A 24,252-nucleotide genomic window follows, 5' to 3' on the forward strand; every position below is an offset into this window, starting at 1 on the left:
GAGAGAGAGAACACGAGCAGCGGTAGGAACAGAGGGAAAGGGACAGAATCCTCAACCAGCCTCCCCAGTGGCACGGAGCTCAATGAGCGGCTTAATCCCAGGACCCCAGATCATGATCTGAGCCAAAGGCAGACACTTAACAGGCATTCCTTGACTTTTTAAATAATCTTACATCCTATGTAAGTTTTAGTTTTAAATAATACATATGCTTTCATTTAGCAAAAGTAATACATTGTTGTATAACAGTTTTTTAAATATGAATAAAGAATGTAAGAGAAGCCTAGAGCATCTTGCTGTACTAGAAGGTAAGAAAATGTTTTCAAAATAATAACAACAATGGAGGGCACCTGGGTGGCTCAGTCAGTTGAGCGTCTGACTCTTGATTTCGGCTCAGGTCGTGGGGCTTGTGGTCTCAAGGCCATGAGACCAAACGCCACTCAGGCTCGGTGCTGAGCACGGAGTCTGCCTGTCCCTCTCCTTGCTCCTCTGCCCCTTCCCCTGCTCTCTTGCTTGCTCTCAAGTAAATAAGTAAATAAATAAAATAATAAAAGAGAAGTTGGCTTGAAGAGACCCCTGGACAAATCTGAGACCATTTGAACATAAAAATGCATGATTATTACAATGGATTATGACCCATTAAAATAATGAATTCTTTTACTGAATAAAACAAAATCCATGAGTCCATACTGATGCAAATAGATAAACAAAAGGGAAGAAAAAACTTTCTTAATAGTGGAATGCTAACTAATAAATACAGAAGGAATTGATAGGAAGTCATCAGTGAATGCTAAGACTCTGAGTGAACATTTGATACAGATCAGAAGATTTACATAATTTCAAAATTGCTCTCCACAAAATACTTTTTTTTTTAGGAAGGTAAGAAGAAAGTAGAAGAAAGAAAAACCATAAACCGCTGACCCGAAGATTATCATTATTAATGGTTTAACAAATATCTTTTGACTGTTCTCCTATGCATTATAACATTTCAGTTTTCTTCAAAAAGTGAGCTCATGCTTTTTTGTAACCTGCTTATCTCATGTAAAAATATTTCCTGATCTTATTTATGTGTATTTAAATTCTCCCCAACACACAGTAAGCATGTAGTGAATAGTTATTAGCAGTTTGCTAGGATTTTCAAAGCAAGATTGTGGTATCTGTTCTGGTAACTTACGTTTTCCACATTCCCATGACTATTTGCTCAAGACTAATTCCTGGAAGTGGAATAGTGAGGTAAAGGATATTCAAAAACCTAATCGATAGGGTGCCCAGGTGGCTCAATCGGTTAACTGTCTGCTTGGCTCAAGTCACGATCCCAGGGTCCTGGGGTGGAGCCCCTTGCTCAGCAGGAAGTTTACTTCTCTCTCTGCCTCCCTGCCATTCGTGGGTACTTTTTCTTTCTTTCTCTCTGTTTCTCTATCAAATAAATAAAAATCTTAAAAGTAAAAAACAAAAACCTAACTGATGCATGGAACCAGTTTGCCCTCCAGAAAGATTCTTCTACTCTATTTTCCCACCAGTGGTATATAAAGCATATGCCTTTCTCTACAGTTTTAAGGAGAAAGATTGGGATTAATGTGTGTGAAACGCCATCCAGAGTAGGACCTCACCGTTGTCAGTTAGAAAATAATAGCTGTCAAGTCCTCTTCTCTCTGTGTGCAAATAGATTCTGTTCGGGCCAAAAGATGAGGACCACTGACAGTTTCCCAAAGGCTTTACACATATAATGGCATTTCTATTCATGCAACAAGCTCCAAGGTGGGCTAGAATCTGATTTTTGTTGACCCAGTCATATGCCCTGTCATATACCATATAGTCCTCTCTTAGTATCTGTTGGAAAACCCGGTCACCCTGCCTGGAGCTGGAGTCTGCCACACCAAGGTAAATGATGGAGAAAAAAAACCAGGTTCCTGATTGTGATGAGCTAGCATTGGAACAGCTTTACAGTCAACACAGAACCTCCAGGAGGGCTTCCTTCACTTGAACTTAACATGCTTGAACACCAGCACCCAGTGCAGTTTCCAGAGATGGACAGTGCAAGATGCAGGATAGAGAGGTACCCCGTGGGCCGCTGAGCAGTTTGCCCTCTCATGCAGGCTGGTGCCCGAGGCAGCCCTGACCAGCCGACTTCAGCCTCCAGCTCGTTGGAACAGGAGGCTGTTACGACCTGATCCATACGTGATACAGATCATAAAGGAGAACCAAGAAGAAGATATTCAGAGAGCTACGCTGGCATCCAAAAGATGAGAAATCAGTAGAACTATACCATGATGTGGATTTGCTTCTACTTTCCCTTTTGGCTTCACTGGCTTTCATGTTCTCCCGTGATGACAGTTGGGCTGAGTGAGAGCCGTTAGTCAGATCCAGTAATAGAATTAATCTGTGGTTGGAAATGACTGTTAAAGCAAGTGCCAGCCTATTCAGTTGTGGTTTTTCTTCCAGCTTCCAATTGTGCCAGCCTTCCAGCAGAAGGAATAGAGGCTGTGGTAAAGGAAACCGTTGATAAAGGAAAGAAACCAGAAACTGTCACTACCCATAACAATAAAACAACAACAACAAAAAAAAAAAATCAGAGAAAAGGTGGGGGAGTCAAAGGAAATTGTACAAAGCTGTTTAAGCTTGCACAGTCCGGTGTGATCTCTAGGCAGGAGGCTTAGCATGGTAGTTGCTCAGGCACGGACTCCCAATTTTCCAGTAAGAACAGGAAGGCTTTAAGTACCAAACCCCAGCTCTCTGGTAATACTGAGCAAGAAAGCTTCTCTTGAGGGAGGAGAATGACTAGGGCTTAACTGAAGTTATTTTTATCAGCTTCCTAACGTGCTCCTCAGATCACTAGTATGCAAAGGCAGCTGGAGGTCTGGTCACCTAATTGTGTTAAGAGTTTATACCATTTTCCTCTTTACTGAATTTTGTATAACAAATACTCAGTGAAGTTGCTACCATTGATCAGTTATCAAGAAATGCTTATTGTGGGGTGCCTGGTGGCTCAGTCGGTTAAATGCCAGACTCTTGGTTTCAGCTCAGGTCATCATCTCAGGGTCCTGAGTTCGAGCCCCACATCAGGCTCTGTCTCAGCGGGGAACCTGCTTAGAATGCCCTCTCCCTCTCCTTCTCTGCCCCCTCTCCCTAGCTCTTTCTCTCTCTCTCTAAAAGAAACAGATATTTTTTTAAAAAGGGCAGGGGAGGAAGAAAATGAAATGTGTATTGTAACTGAGAAGTGCTTAGCAGTCAGCATCCTCATTTGCTGTTTTATTTTAAGAACTTTAGACTGTTGGCTTTCCATGTGTTTTCACCAGAGAGTCAAATTTTTTTAATACTTTAAAAAGAAAAAAAAAAAAAAACCTTAAGTATATCTGTACTCGGTGAACCAGAAAATTAAGTGGCTCTATAAAAAAACAGAAAACATAAGTTCCAGAGTTATATTGGAGAGAATCTGGAACACAGACACGTGGAACATTTTACTACATTCGAGTGACAAAATAACTATCAGCTATGCTACCATAGTTCAGTGTTTCTGAGATGTTCATTTTTCTCATATTTGAATGTTTTTTGGATCAGTGTGCAACTTGGCAATCAATTCGGTAGCATCTTCCATTTGATGAGATATGGTAGTTCTGCTTGAAACACAGAAGTTAGTCATTTTCTTCATATCATTGGTATCTAAGAGCTGGTTAACTTTGGGGGTCAAAGACATTTTCGGGCATTAGTGGCAAAATTTCATTTGTGGACATTTTTATTGTAAGTTAGGATGTAAGTGACGTTCCCTGGGACATTCAGGGAGTAGACTAAGCAAACTGAGGCTCAGAATTCAGGTCATCCCCTTGGGTCATAGCTGGCTGGTGACAGAGTAAGGCTGGAGTCCTGGCTGGCCTGGAGGGGCCGCACGGGGTGAGTTGTCCTGCCACCTGTCAGAGCCCACGCCTTGCAAAGCAAGACTCCCAAACAAGTGGGGAGAGGTACCAGGGAAATTCAGCCTGAAGTGAGGGGGTTGGTGAAACCTGACACAGTAGGACGTTCTGGGACAGGGCTGTGGGATTGGTGTGGCCGTGTTGCTCCATGGCTCCAAGCCCAGCCTGCAGACTCTTGCCTGGTACTGGGGGCTTCTCTCAGGGACCAGTTTATCTTTTGAAATTAATCATGTATAAAAGAAATAGTACTCATGCTAATAAAAAATGACATCAGAGATATACTGAAGATATATTTAGGTAAATTGAAGGAGAGCCATTCTGTTACCACATAAAGGAAAACGTAAATGCCCTTTAGACTTCTCAGCATGCAAAACCAAAGTAATCAAAGGGGTGTGTGTGTGTGTGTGTGTGTGTGTGTGTGTGTGTGTATGTGTGTGTTCATAGGCACTAAATTTGACACAACCTGAAAGTGCTTTTTTTAACCAAATGTTTCATTTCTAAGGCTGACCTAAAACCTCCTGTCCATTTACCCCAGTAGAGAATGTGCAGTGCAAACATCATAAGAGTCATATGCCCTCAACCTCCTCATTCTCTTTTTTTTTTTTTTAAGATTTTATTTATTTGTCAGAGAGAGAGAGAGCGAGAAAGCAGGCACAGGCAGACAGAGTGGCAGGCAGAGGCAGAGGGAGAAGCAGGCTCCCTGCCAAGCAAGAAGCCCGATATGGGACTCGATCCCAGGACGCTGGGATCATGACCTGAACCAAAGGCAGCCGCTTAACCAACTGAGCCACCCAGGCGTCCCCAACCTCCTCGTTCTTAAAAATTCATTTGTTTCGTAAATAAAACAAAGACTTCATGCTGAGGCCAAAGGTTGACTTTAATATTTGTTCAATAACATTAATTTTTTGTAATGTGCTGTGGTAGGTTGCACTGAATATATGATAAAATAGTATCAATAGGCAATCATGATTAGCAATATTGATTCCAGCCCCTACACTTACCACATACATGACTGTGTCTGTTTAAGGTACAAAACTCTCCCCAGCCCCAGCTTCCTCCTCTATAAAATTAGGCTAGTAATGACTGTTTCAGAGTTGCTTCAGTAAGCATTAGCAAAATAGGTCTTACCTATAGTTCTTACCCCATTTCATCAAGCAAAATGCATATGGCTGTGTTAGAATTGAGAAGTAGAAATTCTCAGAAGTGTTGCGAATGATAAATAAACATAAGAAATAAAATGTTCAGACTCACTGCTAGTTGGGGAAACATGCATTCTAACAATAATTTATTAATGCGTTCAGAAAGAGAGAGTGTATTTCATTTACTACCTTATTGAAGGGGAGAGAGGAAATGGTCTAACTAATTAGCTTTACTGCTCTGGATACTGGGTAAGAAAACACATTTCCCCCCATATTTGTGATTTTCCTGACTGCATCATCTCTAAATTTTCTGAGCCAGTGACCTTTGTGAATAGCCCAGCAGAATATCACAGGTAAATTAAATTCAGAGATTTTGCCCAGAGATATGGCCTGAACAACAGCATTGAATCTTTGCACATTTAGACACAGTGAGAAAAAGAAGAGAAACCATGGATGGGTGCGGGTGGGGGGTAGGTAACATAGTATTAAGCAAAAATAAATGACTCTGGAGTGAGAGTTCATTCTGTTTGCTCCTTGATTGATTCTCTGCTGAGAAGCCGAGTTTACCTCCCAGCCGTTCTAACTGCTGCATCCACATAGTTGATTATTTCTGTGGCATGTCTGGGGTATAGAGTGGGTCAGAGGCCCTGATTATCTGTCCTTTACCAGAGGAGCGGAGGTGAAGCGGCCCCCTGCCTGCACTCCCTGATTCGTTAATCAGTTACAGAGCCAGCGTTGGAGCCAGAGTCCTTTCCATTCCACGTGGCTAAGTGCCGCTATCTTGTTCTAAAGAAGTCTCTACTGGTAGCACAACCCGACCCTGTTCTAGAAATAGCCTTGTTACCTGACAGGAGCGTCTGCCAGGATGACCGTTTGAAAGTGTTCTGGGGAGCTGGGATTTAATAAGTTTTGTTTTCCCCCAGGAGGAAGTAGTGATGAATCCTGCACCAAAAATAACACTGTAACTGCTAATTCTGCTTAGTAGGTGGTTTCCCAGGGATGATCCAATGCAATGAGTCATCACTCTGATTGCTTATTAGCACATTATTTCTCTTTTTTACCAACCCCCAGTGCTTTGGGTTACATGTGTGTTTTTTTTTTTAACCTTTTTTAGCCTTTCTGGGAGCCTTACAGTCTTCATACTACTGAGTATAAACCCCCCAACATGCCCCTCTTTTCCTTCGTCTTCCATTCTTCAAATCTGAAATAATCCATGACTCGGGACAGCAGTCAGGATTATGGCCTCAGACGGCAGAGGGACAGTTTCTCCAGTTGGTAGCAGCTCCATTTCATGCCCAGTAAAATTTAAAAATGTAGACTAATGTAAACAAATGTGTGGGACCTATATTGAGAAAACTGTTAAGTTTGAGAGGGATAAAATACCTGCATGGATGTGGAGAATAGTTAAATGATAGGAAGATGATACATTTTCCTGAATAAGAAGATTGGAAATTGAAAAGATACAGGATCTCTCCAAATTAACTCGTGGGTTTGCAACTCCAATCAGAATCCCAGTGGGATTTTCTAAAATGCATTTGAAGAGTTAAATTGGTGAAAATAGCAAAGAATTTTAAAAAAATGTATATGAAGGGAAGTTTTCCACCCCAAAGCCCTAAATTGCAGCTATAATAATAAAAACAATCTAGGGGCACTTGGGTGGCTTAGTTGGTTGTGCATCTGCATTTGGCTCAGGTCACAATGTCAGGATCTTGGGATTGAGCTCTGCATCAGGCTTCCTACTCCCTCTCCCTCTGACCCTCCCCCCTCTCATACTCTCTCTCTCTCTCTCTCTCTCTCACAAATAAATAAAATCTTTAAAAAAACACATATATAGGTTTTTTAAAAAGCAGTCTAGTACTAGCAGAAGAAATCATAGCAAAAGACCCCAATTTAGAAAGTGATGTGATTTATCAAAATCATAAAACCTGTAGGACAGAATGGCTTGTTTAACAAATAAGTTAGGGTAACTAGTCAACTTTTTGGGGTGGGGGAGGGAAATGATAATCTCATTGGAGTCTTTATTCCTTATGGAGGAGCAAATGAAGAGGTAGTTAAGAGAGTTTAGTGTTAAAAAAGAAACCATAAAAGGATAAAGAAACTATAGGAAATCCTTCTGACCCTAGAATGGACTAGACTTTCAATGCATTAAAAAGTCACAGAGGGGGGCGCCTGGGTGGCTCAGTGGGTTAAGCTGCTGCCTTCGGCTCGGGTCATGATCCCAGAGTCCTGGAATCGAGTCCCAGATCGGGCTCTCTGCTCAGCAGGGAGCCTGCTTCCCTCTCTCTTTCTCTCTGCCTGCCTCTCTACCTGCTTGTGATCTCTCTCTGTCAAATCTTAAAAAAAAAAAAAAAGTCACAGGGGGGGCTCCTGGGTGGCACAGACAGTTAAGCATCCGACTCTTGGTTTCAGCTCTAGTCATGATCTCAGGGTCCTGCAGCGCAGAGCCTGAGTGAGACTTTCTCTGCCTCTCCCTGTTCCCCTCCCCTGCCTCAAATAAAATAAATCTTCTTTTTTCTAAGTCAGGAAGAAAAATATTAATATACCTGACTGTATAAAAATGGAAAACTTCATCAAAAAATTAAAATACCTCGAAGTTAAAAAGGACTGGGTCATCTTGGAGAAAAATGTATGTATGCAATGAAGAAGGGAAAGTCATGATTTCCTTAATGAATAAAGAGCTCTTAAAATGTATTGGGAAACGCACAGCATACCTCAGTGTCGCTGTACCACTTTCCTGTCCCATTATGCCCAAGTCACAGTGCTAAGGTTTTATAAACAGAATGCAATTCAGACAACCCAAGAGAATGAGAGAAAGGTCAATCTTATTTTTCATTCACATATTCTTTGTTCAAAGACAGTTTAAGGAAACTACACGTTATGCTATAAATACTTGAGGACAGTTTGTCCACACTGACACTTCCATTTCCTAAAATGAAACCCTCAGTGGCCCACAGGGAGAAAAAAGGCTGGCTTTGTTAACCAGCTTTATTTCAGCAAGCACATCCATATGGTAAGAACTTCCTCTGATGAGTCACCCACAGTTGTCAAACACCAACTTTCCTTTGTTTGACCCGTGCAGAAATAAGGTCTGTGGAAACACAACGCAAGAGTCTGAATCATTTAATTGTGTTTTTTTTTTCATATCTGAATTTGTATCCGTCACAAACCCAGGGTGTCCACCCTGAAAAATGGCATTCTTCAAATATCACTGAAACAATCCCATTCATATGGGTCTGTTCTGTCCAGATAGTCTGTGAAATTTCTAAGGAATGTTGTGGGCTTTGCTTCCTGTGTTAAATTGTTGAGTTATCACACATTATTGGATTCTGCCCAAAATGGGCTAGATAGGAATATTATATTCATACAGGATACCAGTTGTCTGTACCATTCAGAAACAAACAAACAAAAAAAGATTATTATTGCTTCTTGTCATAAGATAAAACTCTGTCTAAAAGGGTAGGTAGAAATGTGTGTGCAGATAATTTTTTTTTTAAATATGTCCTTGATTCTTGTCTTCATAGAGGCTTGAATCGTATTCAGTCACAGCTTTGTTATGACTGCTGGCCACTTTCTTGTCTCTTTGTTCTGGTTCAAACCAAGGACTCTGGAGCCCAGATTCAGATCCTGCTCTGAGGGAGGGTGCCTTCCTTTGTCTGGCAAAAGAGGGGAGATCTGTAGAGATACCATTTTATCCATTTGTTTATAAAAAGAGAAAAGAATTGAGGTAATGCTTGTGATTTTTTTTTTAAGTACCCACCCATCATTAAAAATATAAATGTACTAAATAAATCTTAAAAAAAATTAAGGTGGCTTTTGGGTCAGAAAAATTTTATCCTGAGACAATAAATGCTAACTTTTGCTGATCACGGCACTACTCTCTCAATACTAGTGTCACATGGGGACGGCATCACAGGGCCAGTACCCATATTTGTATGCTAAGAAGACATTTTTTTTCTTTTTTTTTTTTTTTAAGGAAAAATGAGAAAATCAGTCTTCTGCTATTTGGAGTATTTTTAACCAAAGATTGAATCCAATTTGAGGATATTTTTGGATCATTTGTAATACTCTCTGAGTTGATACTTTTGGTTCTTTTTTGAGCAAAACTGCTTTTTTTTTTTTTTTAAGTAAGCCACTTCAACCAACAGACACTTCTATTTGAGAAAATTTCTAGTGATTATTTTCCCCCAGAATCAACATTAAAACCGTCAGCCCTGGATTATGTCATTTCGATGACAGATGGTTGATGTCAATATTGGAGTGTTTGCAAGAGAAAGCATGTGTGCATGAGCACAGAGGTGCTCAGAATTATATACTAAAAGGCATACCCACGGTAGAGCTTGTAAGACTCTCCATGGTGAACATGTTGTGTCGTAGACAAAGCCTAGTGGATTCCTAGAATATATGTAAGAAGTGGCTTTGAAAGCCACATTTTTGTACCGCTATTATATGTAATATTTGCTCTTGGGGTGTGTCGTCATCAGATGGGCTGACTTTTACATTTGCTAACTTTTATTCCTTGGAGGGCAGTGCATCAGAGAGAGAAAACTTGATTCGCTGGTATCACCTGAAGTCTGCGTGGCTATTTTGTTTTCCCTTTGTGTTGCTGATTAATCTCAGCACTCTATTCTGCTACACCTAGGCAGCATTTAGAATCCTTTCTCAGCCCAGCTTGAAGCCTCTTGCTACCAGTGAATTAGATTAGACAAGGTGAAGATACTTCTTGTTGTCTTTGATAAGTAGCTCCGCCCCATTTCTCTTGGTGGCTGTCTCTGTAGCAGATAGATGCACTTGCCTTAGAACTGTTTCTCCATGTCAATTGGTGATGCTCTTTCCTTAGGCTACAGTTGACCCTTGAACAACACAAGGGTTAATTGAGGGCACAAACCCCTCCCCAGAGCAGTTGAAAATGGATGTATACCTTTTAGCTCCCCTTGAACTTAACTACTAATAGCCTGCTGTTGACAGAAAGTCTTATTGACAACATGGGTCTCAAAACATGTTTGTATGTTACATGTGTTAGACACTGTATCCTTCCAATGAAGGTAGAAAAGAGAGAATGTTACTAAGAAAATCACAAGAGAAAATATGTTTACAGTACTGTTAAAACACAAGCCCACATATAAGTGAGCCTATGTAGTTCAAACCTGTGTTGCTCAAGGGTCAACTGTATATATTTTTACACAGTCATTTGCTGAGAGAGAGTCATAGCATCTTGAATTATGGTATGAGGAGGGAGCTTACCAATAATCTAGTCCCTTATCACATAATGGCAGTGAGTTGTTAGGAAAAAAAAAAAAAGAATGAAACCTGTCTGGACCACCTTCATTCATACTGTTTTGAAAGAAGCTCATCGGATTTTTCAAAACAGCCCTAGAAATAACGATGGTTTTTTTTTTTTTTTTTTTCCCCGATTTCTCTGTCTCGGGGCGCCTGGGTGGCTCAGTGGGTTAAAAGCCTCTGCCTTCGGCTCGGGTTATGATCTCAGGGTCCTGGGATTGAGCCCCGCATCCGGCTCTCTGCTCAGCGGGGAGCCTGCTTCCTCCTCTCTCTCTCTCTCTCTCTCTCTCTCTCTCTGCCTGCCTCTCTGCCTACTTGTGATCTCTGTCTGTCAAATAAATAAATAAAATAAAATAAAAGATTTCTCTGTCTCTTTCTCTCTTTTTAATTTCTTTTTCTATAACCTCTTGTTCTGGGTTTCCTGTAGAGGGTAGCCAACAATCCCCTTCTCCCTAGAACAGAGAAGCTTCCTGGGATAGTGCTAACACTAGGGCCATCATGGGCAGACTGCGCTGGTTGGTCACACTCTTCCTGGGTGCCCTACCCAAATGGCCAAGTACAGAGAGGAACATGGGTCCCAAGGTTCTCACTCATGGACTAACTAACTCCCAGTTAACAGCTTTTCTTTCCCTCCTAGGAAGGCACAATATAAAGAAAGGGTTAGGGATGGTAGACAGATGATTTTATGATGGGGTCTGATGATAGAAATGCTTCACCCTTGCGAGTTACTCAGATTTCTTTTCCCTCCGCTAAAACTTTCTTTCAAATGCAAAGTATTGTAGTTCTTGGTCTGATATTGGGTAAGAGTGAGGATGAAAATGTAATAATACAACGAGGAACCCAGCCTGTACAAAACACTTGATGTATGACATTTCTTTCCTGCCTTAACTTCCCTGAGCAGGGCACCTGGGTGGCTCAGTTGATTAGGTGTCTGCCTTTGGCTCAGGTCAGGATCCCTGAGTCCTGCAATGGAGCGCCCTGCCAGGCTCCCTGCTCTGTGAAGAGTCTGCATCTCCCTCTCTCCCTGATGTTCTCCCTGCTTGTACTCTTCTCTCTCCCTCTGTTAAATAAATAAAAAACTCAGCTGACGATTCACAGAACTGTACCCCTGGGGCTAATAATACATTATATGTTAATTTAAAAAAAAAAAAAAAACACTCACCTGAGCAGTGTGAACAGAGAACAAGAGATAAGGAAGGCACTGTGAGAGTATGAACATATAATGGGGGGGGGGGGGGGGGACTTACCACAAAGTATATAAAATGAGTACTTGGATCGCAGACACAGAATGAGATAGATCATGTTTATTGCTCGTCTTGGACAAGAACATTTTCAGAGAGAGAAGACTTGATTCATTTGGGTCAACTTGAGTCCAGGTGGCTAATTTGTTTCTAATTTTAAAGGTTGGAAAGATACTGTATTTAGTAACATGAGGAGGAAAGTGTGTCTTACCACCGCAGCCACCAAACTCAGTGTTGAAGCCCTATCCCCCAACTTTGATGTTATTTGGGATTAGTTAGGGTTCTTTACGTCAGGAGGATGAGAACCCCATGATGACATTAGTGCCCTTATTAGAGACCCAAGGGAGCTTGGTCTCCCTCTACCATGTGAGTACACAGCAAACAACTGGCTGGCTGCAAAGGGAGACAGTCCTCACCAGACACCAATCTTATTGGCACCTTCATCCAAGACATCCAGCCTCCAGAACTAGAGGAAATAAATTTCTGTTGTTTAAGCCACCCAGCCTGTGGTTTTTTGTTAGAGCAGCCCAAGTCCACTGAGACAAGAAAAGATAGCACTGCAACAACAGAAAGGCAATTCTTTAATTAAATAAGTATTTAGAGCATAATTATTTCTGGCATACAACAGATAATACTTGTTGAGGTGGTTAGAAATCATTTTTTTTTTATCTTAATGACCAGTTGGGCTTCTTGAGTCATCTGTAAAATTGACTAAGTCAGTAAGTATATTAATTTGTAAGTTTTGTGAGTGTTTCAGGAGTCTCCAGTGGTTTGGTGAGGTCTGGTTTAATTTTAATTCTCAATTTTGAATTGAAAAAATGGTAGGGTTTTCCTGTCTGCCTCTCTTAGTGCTCGCTCGCTCTCAAGGAAGTTACTCACACATAGCCCAGTAAAATACGAGCCCTCTGTGGAGAAATAAATTATTCACAGCTGGTAACAAGGAAAAATTAATCCAGCTATTTATTTGTAAGGAAACGACCAGACTCCGAGTCCTCTACTGTGGACAGATAGGGCAGCAGCATCTCCCTTCCCTGGTAAGGGTTTTTTCCTGTCAGTCTCTGTCTCCGTGGACAGAACTTCATCTCAGATTCTTCTTTTTGCTCCCATCCTTGCCATGTATGACTTGGGCTTTAAATTTTTTTTCTCCCTGCCCTTTCCCACCTTTATTTATTTGTCAAAGAGAGAGAGCGCACCCCTTCCTTTCTGGGCTGGTTTCCTTCTGGAACCTCTCTCCCCTCCACACCCTCTTTAATCCCTCACGCTGTTTGGCCTCCTTCTACCCTTCTTCTCAACCCTTCTCTTTCTTTGTCTTCCAAGAAGCCCATCCCTGACCTGCATACCTGGGTGATCTAAAAGCACCTGAGGGCAAAGTGCCTCTCTTGTGTGCCTCTTGCTACTTCTCTGATGGTTTTAGTGAGATTTTAGATTTCGGAGACTAATTGTCAACCAGCCTCCCCCCCCCTTTTTAAATACCCCTTTTTTGGGGTGCCTGGGTGGCTCAGTGGGTTAAAGCCTCTGCCTTCGGCTCAGGTCATGATCTCAGGGTCCTGGGATCGAGCCCCGCATCGGACTCTCTGTTCGGCAGGGAGCCTGCTTCCTCCTCTCTCTCTGCCTGCCTCTCTGCCTACTTGTGATCTGTCTCTGCCGAAGAAAGAAATAAAATATTCATTTAAAAAATAAATAAATAAATAAATACCCCTTATTTGCAGGACAGTGCTGTCTAGTGCCACAGACCAGTTAAAACATAAACGGATACAACAATATCAGTCAAATCGGTTTGGGCTCTAAATGAGTATGCATCTGTTCGTGTGTAGATATCTAAGCAAATACACAGGCTCGCACTTGAATTACCCACAGGCGAGCCAAGGGTGCGAATTTTGAGATGGGAGGGGTGGAAGTAGATGGGAAGAAGGGAGAGAAGGCCTTCTCAGTGGGGGGGACAGTAACCATTCCTGTTCGTTAAAGGAGTGCCCTCCTGAATAGAGTTGGCAGTTAATCACGTGCTCTGGATACAGAAGCAAGTAAGGGCTGGCCCTGTCCACAGTGAACTTTCAGTTTGGTGGGACAGACCAACAGGGAACTGAGGAGTAGAAGTGAGTTAGCATACGACTAGGGGATACAGAGGTGGGGTGAACAGAAGGCATACAAGTGGTACTATCTAGCAAGTTACAGAGCTGGGGGGGGGGTTACTTCTGATTATAAAAGTTTTTAGTGCTCATAAAGATGCTGAGGAAAAAATGATAGAAAAATGCAGAAGACAAACAAATCACCCATAATCTTGCCATCCAGAGGAAAGCAGAAGAGAGTTCTGTTAAAACCCTTGTTTATACAGAGACTTTTTTAGCTTATTATTTTTGGCTTATTATATTTTTTGGCTTATCAGATTAGTTCTAATCTGATAGAGTCAGGTGTTGGGGGTAAATTGAGATCTTCTTAGTAGGTTACTCAGAAATTACATACAGAGCACATGTCTCCAAATGGGTGCTTGACTGAATATATGGTAAAATAAATGTCACTGCACTCTAACACCATGTACTTACGCCTTTTTTATGTATTTGGGCTTAGAGAAGTTTTTGATTTTTTTTTTTTAAGATTTTTATTATTTGTCAAAGAGAGAGAGAGCACAAGCAGAGAGGGAGCAACAGGCAGTGGGAGAAGCAGGCTCCCAGCTGAGCAGGGAGCTCTATCCCAGAACCCTGGGATCAAGACCTGAGCCGAAGGCAGACACTTAACTGACTGAACCACCCAGGTGTCCCCTAAAGCAGTTTTTTACCATCCTTCTGAATCTGTTGCTTCGAAATACATTTTCTTAACTTTTTTTAAACCACTTTATTGACTTACAGTGCATATACTGTACAATTCACCAATAAAAATTTGGTGGTTTTTAGTTCAGTATATCCACAGAATTGGGCACCTGTTACCACAGTCAAGTTTAGAATGTTTTCATCAACCCAGCAAGACACTCGATTCCCTTTAACAGGCACAGGCACATCTCATTCCCCCCAAGCCTCGCAGGCTTAGGTGGCTCCATTAATCTACTTTCCTAGCTTTGCCCCTTCTGTATGAATGGAATCGTGCAGTAAATACATGGTATTTTGTGACCAGCTGCTTCTTTAGCCTACTGTTTTCAAGTGTTGTTCATGTCATAGTACTGCTTCATTCCTTTTTTGTTTGTTTAAAGATTATATTTATTTCTTAGAGAAAGAGAGAGAGAAAGCATGAGCAGGGGGTGGGGCGGAGGAAGAGGGAGAAGCAGACTCCCCTATGAGCAGGGATCCTGATGCCATGTGAGATAGATCCTAGGACCCTGGGATCATGACCTGAGCCAAAGGCAGATGCTTAACCTACTGAGCCACTGGCACCCCTGCTTCATTGCTGGTTATGACTGAACGACACTCCATTGTATGGCTATAGGACGTTCTGTTATCCCGTTGTCAGCTGACGGACCTTGGGGTTGTTTCCACTTTGGGGCTGTTATGAAGAGTGCTACCACACGCATCCACGTCCAAGTGTTTGCGTGCACATACGTTACCAGTATTTATCTTGGTATGCTTAACTAATCTTTTGCATGTTTTTCATTCTCGGATTTCAAAGCACTCTTCTATACATTATTTTTTATTATAAAGGAACATGTTTAAAATTAAGTCAGTTATCTTCTGGTCTTCCCACACCACCCTCTCGTCACCTTTTTCTCATTCAGCCTGGAAGCTTAAAACCATGCTGCTTCTAACCCCCCAAGACATGTTGAGTTTTTTACCAAATTCAGATCACCTTCCCTTATATGTCTTTGCGTCCTTTCCCATCTGCTCTCTCCCTCTGAGTTAGGTCCTTGTGATCTCTCTGATTCATTCTCTGACCTCCCCATTGGCCTCCCTGGCTCTGTCTTCATCCCCTCTGAGTGACTCAGGAAACCTCTGCCATAATCAATCTTTCTAAAACACTGCTTCTGTTTGTTGTCCGTTGGAGTCAGGCAGACCAACTCTGCCACTCACTGAGCAGAGCTTCCTTGATTAAGTTTCTTTACTTCTCATCTGTAAAAGGCAGTCAGTCAGACTATCTCCCAACATTTTAGTAAAGATTAAATGATTGTCTTGAGCTTTTGTCTCCCAAAGTAACATGAGATAAACTTCTTTATTTCAAGATCCCACGTTTGTATCACATGTCTCCCACAGAAGCAAGGATCATTATGGTAGTTTGTTATATATATATACATACATACACAAACACACATATACATATATATTTATAGATATTATAAATTTATATTTTATATATTTGTATTAAAATGTGTAACTGAAATATATGTATATTATATAGTAAGACCATATATTATATAATATTTATATTTAATATATATTTGGGGGGAAGGGTTATCTCCCAGCATCTAATGCAGTCTTGTGTGCTTAGTGGGTGATCACTCAATTAGTGTTTACGAAGCAAATCAGTTAATTGATTTTCTGCTTAATCTGGTTATTTGAATAGGTGGTAATTGTAAAGTGATAAGTTAACATTTTTAACTTAACAGATAACCGCTCTCTCTATACCTGAACACAGGAGCAAGCGTAAAATAGTAAGCAATATATTTCCAAAGGTCATGTTATGGACATGGAAAATCCCTCTGCCAGCTTTGCGCAGTGGCAGTATAGTAGCCAATGAGGTTTATCTGAGGCACGATTATTACTAATTGAAAATTCCTCTGCTAATCAAGAAAGATAGCAGCTACAGCACAACTGCAGGTCAAATGCAGGTTACTGAGGTGTTCTATAGGGTGATCCATGACTTCCTCGTCTTTTTAGTACAATGAAAGTACTGTAACTGAACGAAACCTTTCATCTTCCCTTCTGCATGAATCATTTCCTTCCCATAACAGACATATCAGCATACACGTCTCATCTGCTAGAAAACATACCCTACTTCTAAATGTTTTCTGTTTATTGAGCTTATGAATGATAGTTACATGTTCTTTTAGTTTGTTTAAAAAGGCATGTGTTCTGAAACTTGGTGTTCTTTGTCATTTGACCCAAGAAAAATCACTTCACGCTTAAAAAAGATGTGGTGAGTGTTGCTAAAACTACGTACAGAGGAAGAAATGATCTTGCCAATTCCAAGTCAATCAAACCTTTTTTGAAAACCTGACATTCATTCTTTTTTTCTTTTAAAAGATTTTATTTATTTATTTGTCAGAGAGAGATCACAAGTAGACAGAGAGGCAGGCAGAGAGAGAGAGAGAGGGGGAAGCAGGCTCCCTGCTGAGCAGAGAGCCCGATGCGGGACTCGATCCCAGGACCCTGAGACCATGACCTGAGCCGAAGGCAGTGGCCTAACCCACTGAGCCACCCAGGCGCCCACATTCATTCTTTGTTTTCCTGATGGTAAAGGTATAAGAGTTGGAACAGGTGTAGAGAATAGTGACCCCAGAGGAGTAATTATTAGCCTTTACTATGATTTGGGCTTCCACTGTGTGGTGACAAGTGTCCCTTTCCTTTCTTGTTCACTATGTGAAACACTTTGTTGTCATTTGTGTATAGCAGTGGCCAGGAACAAGAGAGATGTCTACCATGTATGAGTGTGAGAAAGTATTTGTGTGTTTAGTTGCCACTTACTGTAGGTCTCCTATAACCTGGATATTTTACAGATAAAGCAAATAAGCTTCATAGAGGCTAAGTGACTTTCCTAAGGTCATTCAGAGAGAAATGACTGAGTAGCGATTCACACCCAGGACAGTTCATCACCAAAGCCTGTGCCCTTTCCCCGGTTGACAAATACCTGGAAAAATCAACATGTGGGGGGGATGGGAGTGGTGTGCATTAAGGGCTGAAATTCAAAAAAAGCTTTGGGAAAAATCCTTGCTACAGAAAACCCCAGGAACCATTTTGTTGTGGCATGCAGCACCTATGGTCATATGAGAATAAAATTTACTTTGCTCTGGTTTGAAATGAATGCAATTAGTCATTGTATTTTGCAATAATCCCCTTTTAGTTAAAAAAAAATGCTTATATTTATAAATTAAAATTTATTGTTTGTAGAAAGTTTATCTTATCAGCATTAACTATTATCAAGCATAATAGTGAAGAAAGGTATTTGAAGAAAATACTTGGAAATAACCTAAAATTCTCTTTCATAAAAACATAACAATGTTCAGTTTCAGATATTTTCCCCCAAATATTATTTATCTTGTCAAATAAATTGACTTCAAAGAGTAGAATGGCCAAGTCTTCCAGTAGGGTCCAGTTTTGTTTATGTGGAAATTTGAAATAGAAAAGAAGTTGAGGGCCATGAGAGATGGGAAGAGGTTTATGCAAAAGAAGCTCATCATCCCAAGAAGTGAGTGTGGAGAAAATCAGAGGAAAAAGGAGGATCATAGCTGAGGTGAAGAGAAAGGAAATGTATAAAATTAGAAATGGATCCGTGAAATGTAGATTGAACAAAAGACTTTTACCGATAATGTTTGTGCACCGTTACCCAAACATTTGGTTAAATTACTGAAAGAAGTCATCTGAAGTAATTAATTAATTATAGTTTTTGATATAGTAAAATACATAAAAGTTACTGTCCTTCAGTAATGCCGTGTATAATAAAGGGATTTTTTAGTCTATTAATCCAATAAAATAACTGCACAGTTTTTATTTGGGGATGTTCTTGGTAGGTATAATCTTTCCCATTTTGCTAGTTAACCTCCCCCCCAAAATTTATATATAAAAAAGAAGTGTTTTTTAAAAAATATAAAACCAGGCTTCAGATTTACTGCTTTCAGTAGAATATCTCTTTTGTTAATTTTATTTTTAAGTAATTAGTTTAAAAGAATTAGTAAGTATGTCACCTGGGACAGGAGGCTTCTAGGATAGCTTAGTGGTTCCTCTCCCTGCAGTGACTGAAAAATGTATGACTTTTTCATTTTATGAGCCTCTGTCTCATGATACAGAGTAAAATATTCCCTCATATCTTCAGTCATCGTGAAGGGCCCATATAAATATGCCCTGAGATTTCCAGGAAAGGTAGGTGTTTAGGCAGTAGGAAGAAACAGAGTTCAGAGTTATTTGGGACCTCCTCACATTGTCTCTGTCTGGCCATCTCTAGTTCAGCTGTCTTTCATTCTTTCTGTGTCTTGTTCTCCCCCATGTTGGTCCTTCAGCCTTCTATTTCCTTCCAGCTCAGCCCTATGTCATGGTAATAAAGAACCAGCCAAGTTTGACTCATGTATGTGTGTGTTTTAGCTGAATCATTCCTACAATTATAAAATTATTCAAGGCAGTAAAATTAAACTCTCCCTTGCCACTAAATCAAAGAATATAGTCAAAGATGTCCATCATCGTCCACCTAAAATATGCCATAAATTACATGAGTTGAAGAGTATTTAACTCAGCTTATCTGAGGAAGGAAGAAATAGCAAAGTAACCTTAGTAAAAATACAGTCCTCAGTACCTAATGCATCCAGGTCACAGACCTGATACAGCCAAGACTTTTGACCACAGAGCCTTATTTAAAGACAAATTGTATCATAGAATTGAGACAATCTTATTCTTACATTTTGGGATTCCACTATAGCACCCCGAAGAGGTAATCATGATGAAAGCTTTCATCTTTCCTCTAAATCCATTGTCAATTCTGCATGTGTCTAATGAACATAGCATCTTCTATTACATACCAACTTAAACTTTCTCAGCCCCAAACTGAATGGATGGTCCTAAGAATTTGATCACATTCATGACCACCTTTTGGTCAACTAAGAGTACCAGTTCCAGGTAGACTTGCCCTCCACCTTCATGTGGCTCATTGCCATTACCTTGTGACTGTGTCTTTGCACCCAACTGTTTTAGAGGAGTTAACTGCATACGGTCAGGATGTAGTGGTTCAGGATGTATGTAGCAAGCCAATCCATATCCATCATCAAGCCCAATTAATAGACCTCACAGTCCCATGTCAGGTCTTCCTATGTGGCAAAAGTCATTCTGAGCCATACAGTGAATTGTTGCTTTGGAGTTTCTAGTATTCCCCACAGAAGGTCACAGAGAAGTGGTTAGGATTCAGACCTTTCTGCTTCTTGCACTCATGAAAGCAGGCCAAACTCATGAGCCAGTTCTAACTCAAGGATGTAAACGCACCTTTCATTGTGTGTGGCCAGGTCCAGCCAAGAGGGGCAAGACTTCAGGCTTTGGAAGTATGGTGGACTACATGATCTGAAAGCCCTCTGCTAAAACATAGCGAATGTAAGATAAAATATAGCAAGCATTTGCTTCAGTGCATAGTGGAGCTAGCAAAAATGTTACAATATTACCAAGGGAGAAAAACAAAAAGGGAGCCACAAAGCAAACCAGTGAGAGCATGAGCTCTGCCAGAGCTGAGTTCAGGCTGGGGTCCCAGAACCCACCTCAGGAAAGAGGAGGGCTAGTGCTTCTGCCTGGAAACAAATCCACTCAAGGTAGCCTGCCTTGTTTGTGTCCCAGTAGCCATGGCCAGTTTCTTTTAAGGGGCTCCATGATCCTGTGGGTACCAGCCTTCTTCACACAAGGTGAGGGGCTTGCTATGTTTACAAAGCTGCCTCATCAGCTCCTCAAATTAAAGGCGTGTCCTCGGTTCCCTCTGTGCCTGCTGACCCAGTGTGCCCATCCGTCAAGCCATCCAAGATACGTGTGATACGTGCGACACAAAGAGGGGTCGTTTGTGTTTGTCCAAACCTCAGAATGCTGGTTATACGTAGTTTTGTAATTTTATACCTTAATACTAAGGAAACAGGAGTGTGAAAAGAAAGGACACTGTTGTTTCTGTGCAAGCCAAGTTCTGTGCTTTGGAAAGGAAAAGAAAAATGGTGTTATCCATTAAGATGGGAGCAAAACAGTTGTAAAACAGTTGCACTGGGGGAAGAATGTCAAAATCTAGAAGGGCCTAACACTGTGTGTCGACTATACCAGAATTAAAAATCAGAAACCTAATTAAGGGGCATCTAGCTGGCTCGGTCAGTTGAGTACGCAACTCTTGATCTCAGGGCTGTAAACTCGAGCCCTGTGTTGGGTATAGAGATTCCTTAAAAATAAAATCTTCAAAAAAAACCAAAACTTAAATTTAAAAAATTTAGAAAGGCCATAATACAGTAAGTATATGGAAAGAATAGAGAACTTCCATCAGTCTGGTGACTTGCTTTGTTCCTTGTTAGAGCAGGGGAAGAATTTAAAGACACTTGGACATTGGCAAAGCAGTCCAAGTACAGAAGCCCACAGGCACCTGCTTGCGCGACGCCGGGTTCTCTATAAAGTGCTCTTCATACTGTCTCTGCACTGTTTCACCCCAGAGGCTCAGCTGTAGGGGCTGTCTGTGAGTGTGGAGAACACTAGTAACCAAAAGAAACGTATTACGATATAATGATGAAGCAGATAGGCTTTGGGGCAAGGCGGACCTGGTTTGAATTTTAAGTCTGCATTTTATTTGTCCTTCACTAAGTCATGAAACACCTCCAATCCTATATGCTCATCAGAAAATAGGGGTGATAATAATACTACCTTCCCCCTGAAATTTTTGTGAGAATTAAATGAGATAATGTTTGGGAAGCACATGGCATCACGTCAGGTTCAACATTAGTGTTCTAGAAATAACAGCTGTTAAGATTCCATTGTTTGGCTTTTCTAAAATTGATATATAATATTTATACTTATAATTGATACATAACATTTTATTTTTTTTTTTTTTTAAAGATTTTATTTATTTATTTGACAGAGAGAAATCACATGTAGATGGAGAGGCAGGCAGAGAGAGAGGGAAGCAGGCTCCCTGCTGAGCAGAGAGCCCAATGCGGGGCTCGATCCCAGGACCCTGAGATCATGACCTGAGCCGAAGGCAGCGGCTTAACCCACTGAGCCACCCAGGCGCCCCGATACATAACATTTTAAAAACATGGTTTCTGGTCATAGGCTACAGACATTTTTTAAAGCACATTATTGTTGAAAAATATCAGTCAGTCATTGAGCAGGGGATTAGGAAACATTTCCACATGTGCCATAGGAATTTATTAAATAAAATATTTATTAACCAAGCACTAGGCCAAAGATTAGGGCAAAGCACTAGGTAAAGCACAAGGCCAAAGGCTAAGGGCAATTAGAGAAAGAGAAATTCTTGCCCTCCAGGGGTATTGATCCACTTGGGAAAATGCCAAAAACATCACCAAGTGAGCTCATTTAATTACCAGTTAAATGTTCAATGTAGACACTGAGGGCTGTGTGTTCATGGTCGCCTCTGAAGCCCGGAGTGATGGCTAAGTTCCGTAATGCTGTGAGAAAGGAAGGTGATAAAATTAGAAAAATGGGTCCTGAGGTCATGTCACACTGCAGGATCAGGACCCCTAGAGAGAGAGGTTCGCCCTGAGGAAGTCCTGTGATAGCAGAGAGGTGAGGAAAGGGTGCTCAGAGAAGAAGTTTCCAAGTTTCCAAGAAGTTTCCAAGGTTCCAAGAAGCCCACGTTACCCCACGCTCCAGACCAGAACAGTGATGTGTTCTACACTATCGGGAAGTTGGGTAGGGCTTTGAAACCGAGGCCTGTATCTCCCCAACTGCACTGCCGTTGCAGTGAGTGTGAATAGAATGCCCACCATGGTGATAAAACCGGGGAGTCAGGGACCCGCAAATACTGATGAGAGATCCTTACCGTGAAGTGAAATGCAAGAAAAACCTTCACTGTCCAAAGGATTGGTGTCTCGCTTCTTTACACCTTCCTCACCCTTGAAGAATGTTTTTGCTTCCTGTGACCAGTGGTATCATGACCAATATGACTGAATGGTAACTTGAGAAAATTCTCTGTTTAATATGTATCTTTATTCTTGTAGGCCTCTTTTTCGGGGAAGTTCAGATGTCGATCAGCTTGGAAAAATCTTGGAGTAAGTAGTAACTAATTTTACATCAACATCCGTAGCCTTAAAGCAATCGCAGTGCCTTTCGTCTGACATTCATAATAAACGTTTATCTCTTGTCTTTCCTTCCCCACACTGCCCCCTCAGTTGGTCTTACTATTTGTGTGGTGAGTGGGGACATGGCAGACATGCTGTTTTACGCAGAGTCCATCATCATGTGTGGCCTAACATAGAAGCTCTGGAAGGTTCTATGTTGCTCCTGTCAATCTTTTCCAGGATCCTCCTTCTCCACTTCACTGAGCTCCATTTCTTGAGTTCAGATGTATTGTCTGCTTGGGGCCATTTCACGTGCATCCACCATCTGAGGTGAGGTGCTTGGTTGCCTGGTAACCCATCCTTGCCCTCTGGGCTTCCTGTCCCCATTGAGTATCCCCATTGAGTCATCTAGATTGGTTTGGCATTGTTTTGTTTCGGTTGGTACGCTCCGCAAGCCATTTTTCTTTGGAGCACCGACACAGAAAATGAGACTTCCAGGTTCTAACCGTATGTTTGTTGCTAAATTCTGTGCAATCTTGAGAAAGTCATTTAAAATGCTGTGTAAAGTGTATACACGATGCCTGGTACATAGTGAATGCTTTTAAAACGGTAGCTGTGGTTATAATTCATCATTAATTGTTTAACCTTTTTGTTCATTAACTTCTTCACCTGAATAATGAAACTTTGGATGTAAATTCTAAGATCCTTTCTTGCACTCAAATTCTTTGGATCTAATTGTTACTTGGCTCAATGATTTGCAGAGTTCTATTCATGTCTAAATGTTTGTGCCTGTGGGAGTATGGATGCTTTCATGTTTCTAGAATGTTAAGAAGGGGCTTTTCCTCTCAGAAAGCATGAAGTATGTGCACTTCCCAAGCCCCACCAGAATCAGGGTGAAGTAAGAAAAAAAAAGTGGGAGTTCCAGAGCCAGAAGTAGCCCCGATCATTGGTCTGTAACATTTTTGTAGGAATTTCAGTGATCTTTATGAAATTTTCAGTCCATAAAACTGGTGAAAAATACCCGTAAAGAAACTAATTATATGTTAATGCTATCCCCCGGAGCATGACTGCTTAAAACAGTTAGAATAAACCTGGAACCTCAATTTGTTCTTCTGGTGACTGGAAAGCTCCACTAGACTTCTGATGATGCCAGTCCACTGATGATTCACACCCCATGGCTTTAAGGCCTGAAACATATTTGTTGGTGTTACTGTGTGGGGGCTTCCCTGGCCCAGGGCTGCTGCCAAGACTCCCGCGCCTCCCCCTCCTCCTCCTCCTCCTCCTCCTCCGGGTCACCTTCCTCCCGCTCCTCCCCCACCTCCTCCTGCCACTTCATAAGATGGACAGATTCAGGACAAAACTCATGTTCTCTCTTCTTCTGGATGTCAGCTTCTGTGCTCATAAAGTGATGAACCCCCCTCTAGTCTTCCCCATCACTGTTGAATGTAGCTTGTGTGCAGTGTGAACTTGAAGCAGGAACCGGGAAAGTCAGACACACCAGTGACTCTGTTAAAAGGGAAAGTGATCTTGACCGCACGCAGCTTGCCAGACCTTAAACCCATCACCGCCTTTCCCTTATGGACATCACCTGGGCGTTCTGTCCACCTCTAGCTCTGGGCTCTATGGACTTGTTAGCCTTGTTAGTGCCCCTTCATATTTGAAGCCAGGGAGATGGACCCGAAAGAACCTCTGACAAACATGTTTGACCTTGCGCCCAAGGGAAAGCCAGTCCCCGCTGTGGCAAAGGCCTGAGACCCTAGGTTGCCAGCAAATAAGAAGCCGTGAAGTTCTGTAGGCCTTATGCCTTCAGCATTTCCTTC

The 24,252-nt window shown here is 41.4% G+C and overlaps 1 protein-coding gene and 1 pseudogene across 1 annotated transcript in view; both read left to right on the top strand.

The window, feature by feature from the left end:
* Positions 1-24,252, top strand: part of CDK6 (cyclin dependent kinase 6) — a 232,642-nt gene that overhangs the window by 193,714 nt on the left and 14,676 nt on the right. Inside the window, exon 5 of the mRNA XM_032305106.1 lies at positions 22,373-22,423. Coding sequence (XP_032160997.1) covers positions 22,373-22,423 — 51 coding nt within the window. The remainder of the gene's footprint in view (positions 1-22,372; positions 22,424-24,252) is intronic.
* Positions 16,186-16,269, top strand: LOC116569714 (annotated as a pseudogene).

Source organism: Mustela erminea, chromosome 11 (genome assembly GCF_009829155.1).
Source record: "Mustela erminea isolate mMusErm1 chromosome 11, mMusErm1.Pri, whole genome shotgun sequence".
NCBI lineage: Eukaryota > Metazoa > Chordata > Mammalia > Carnivora > Mustelidae > Mustela > Mustela erminea.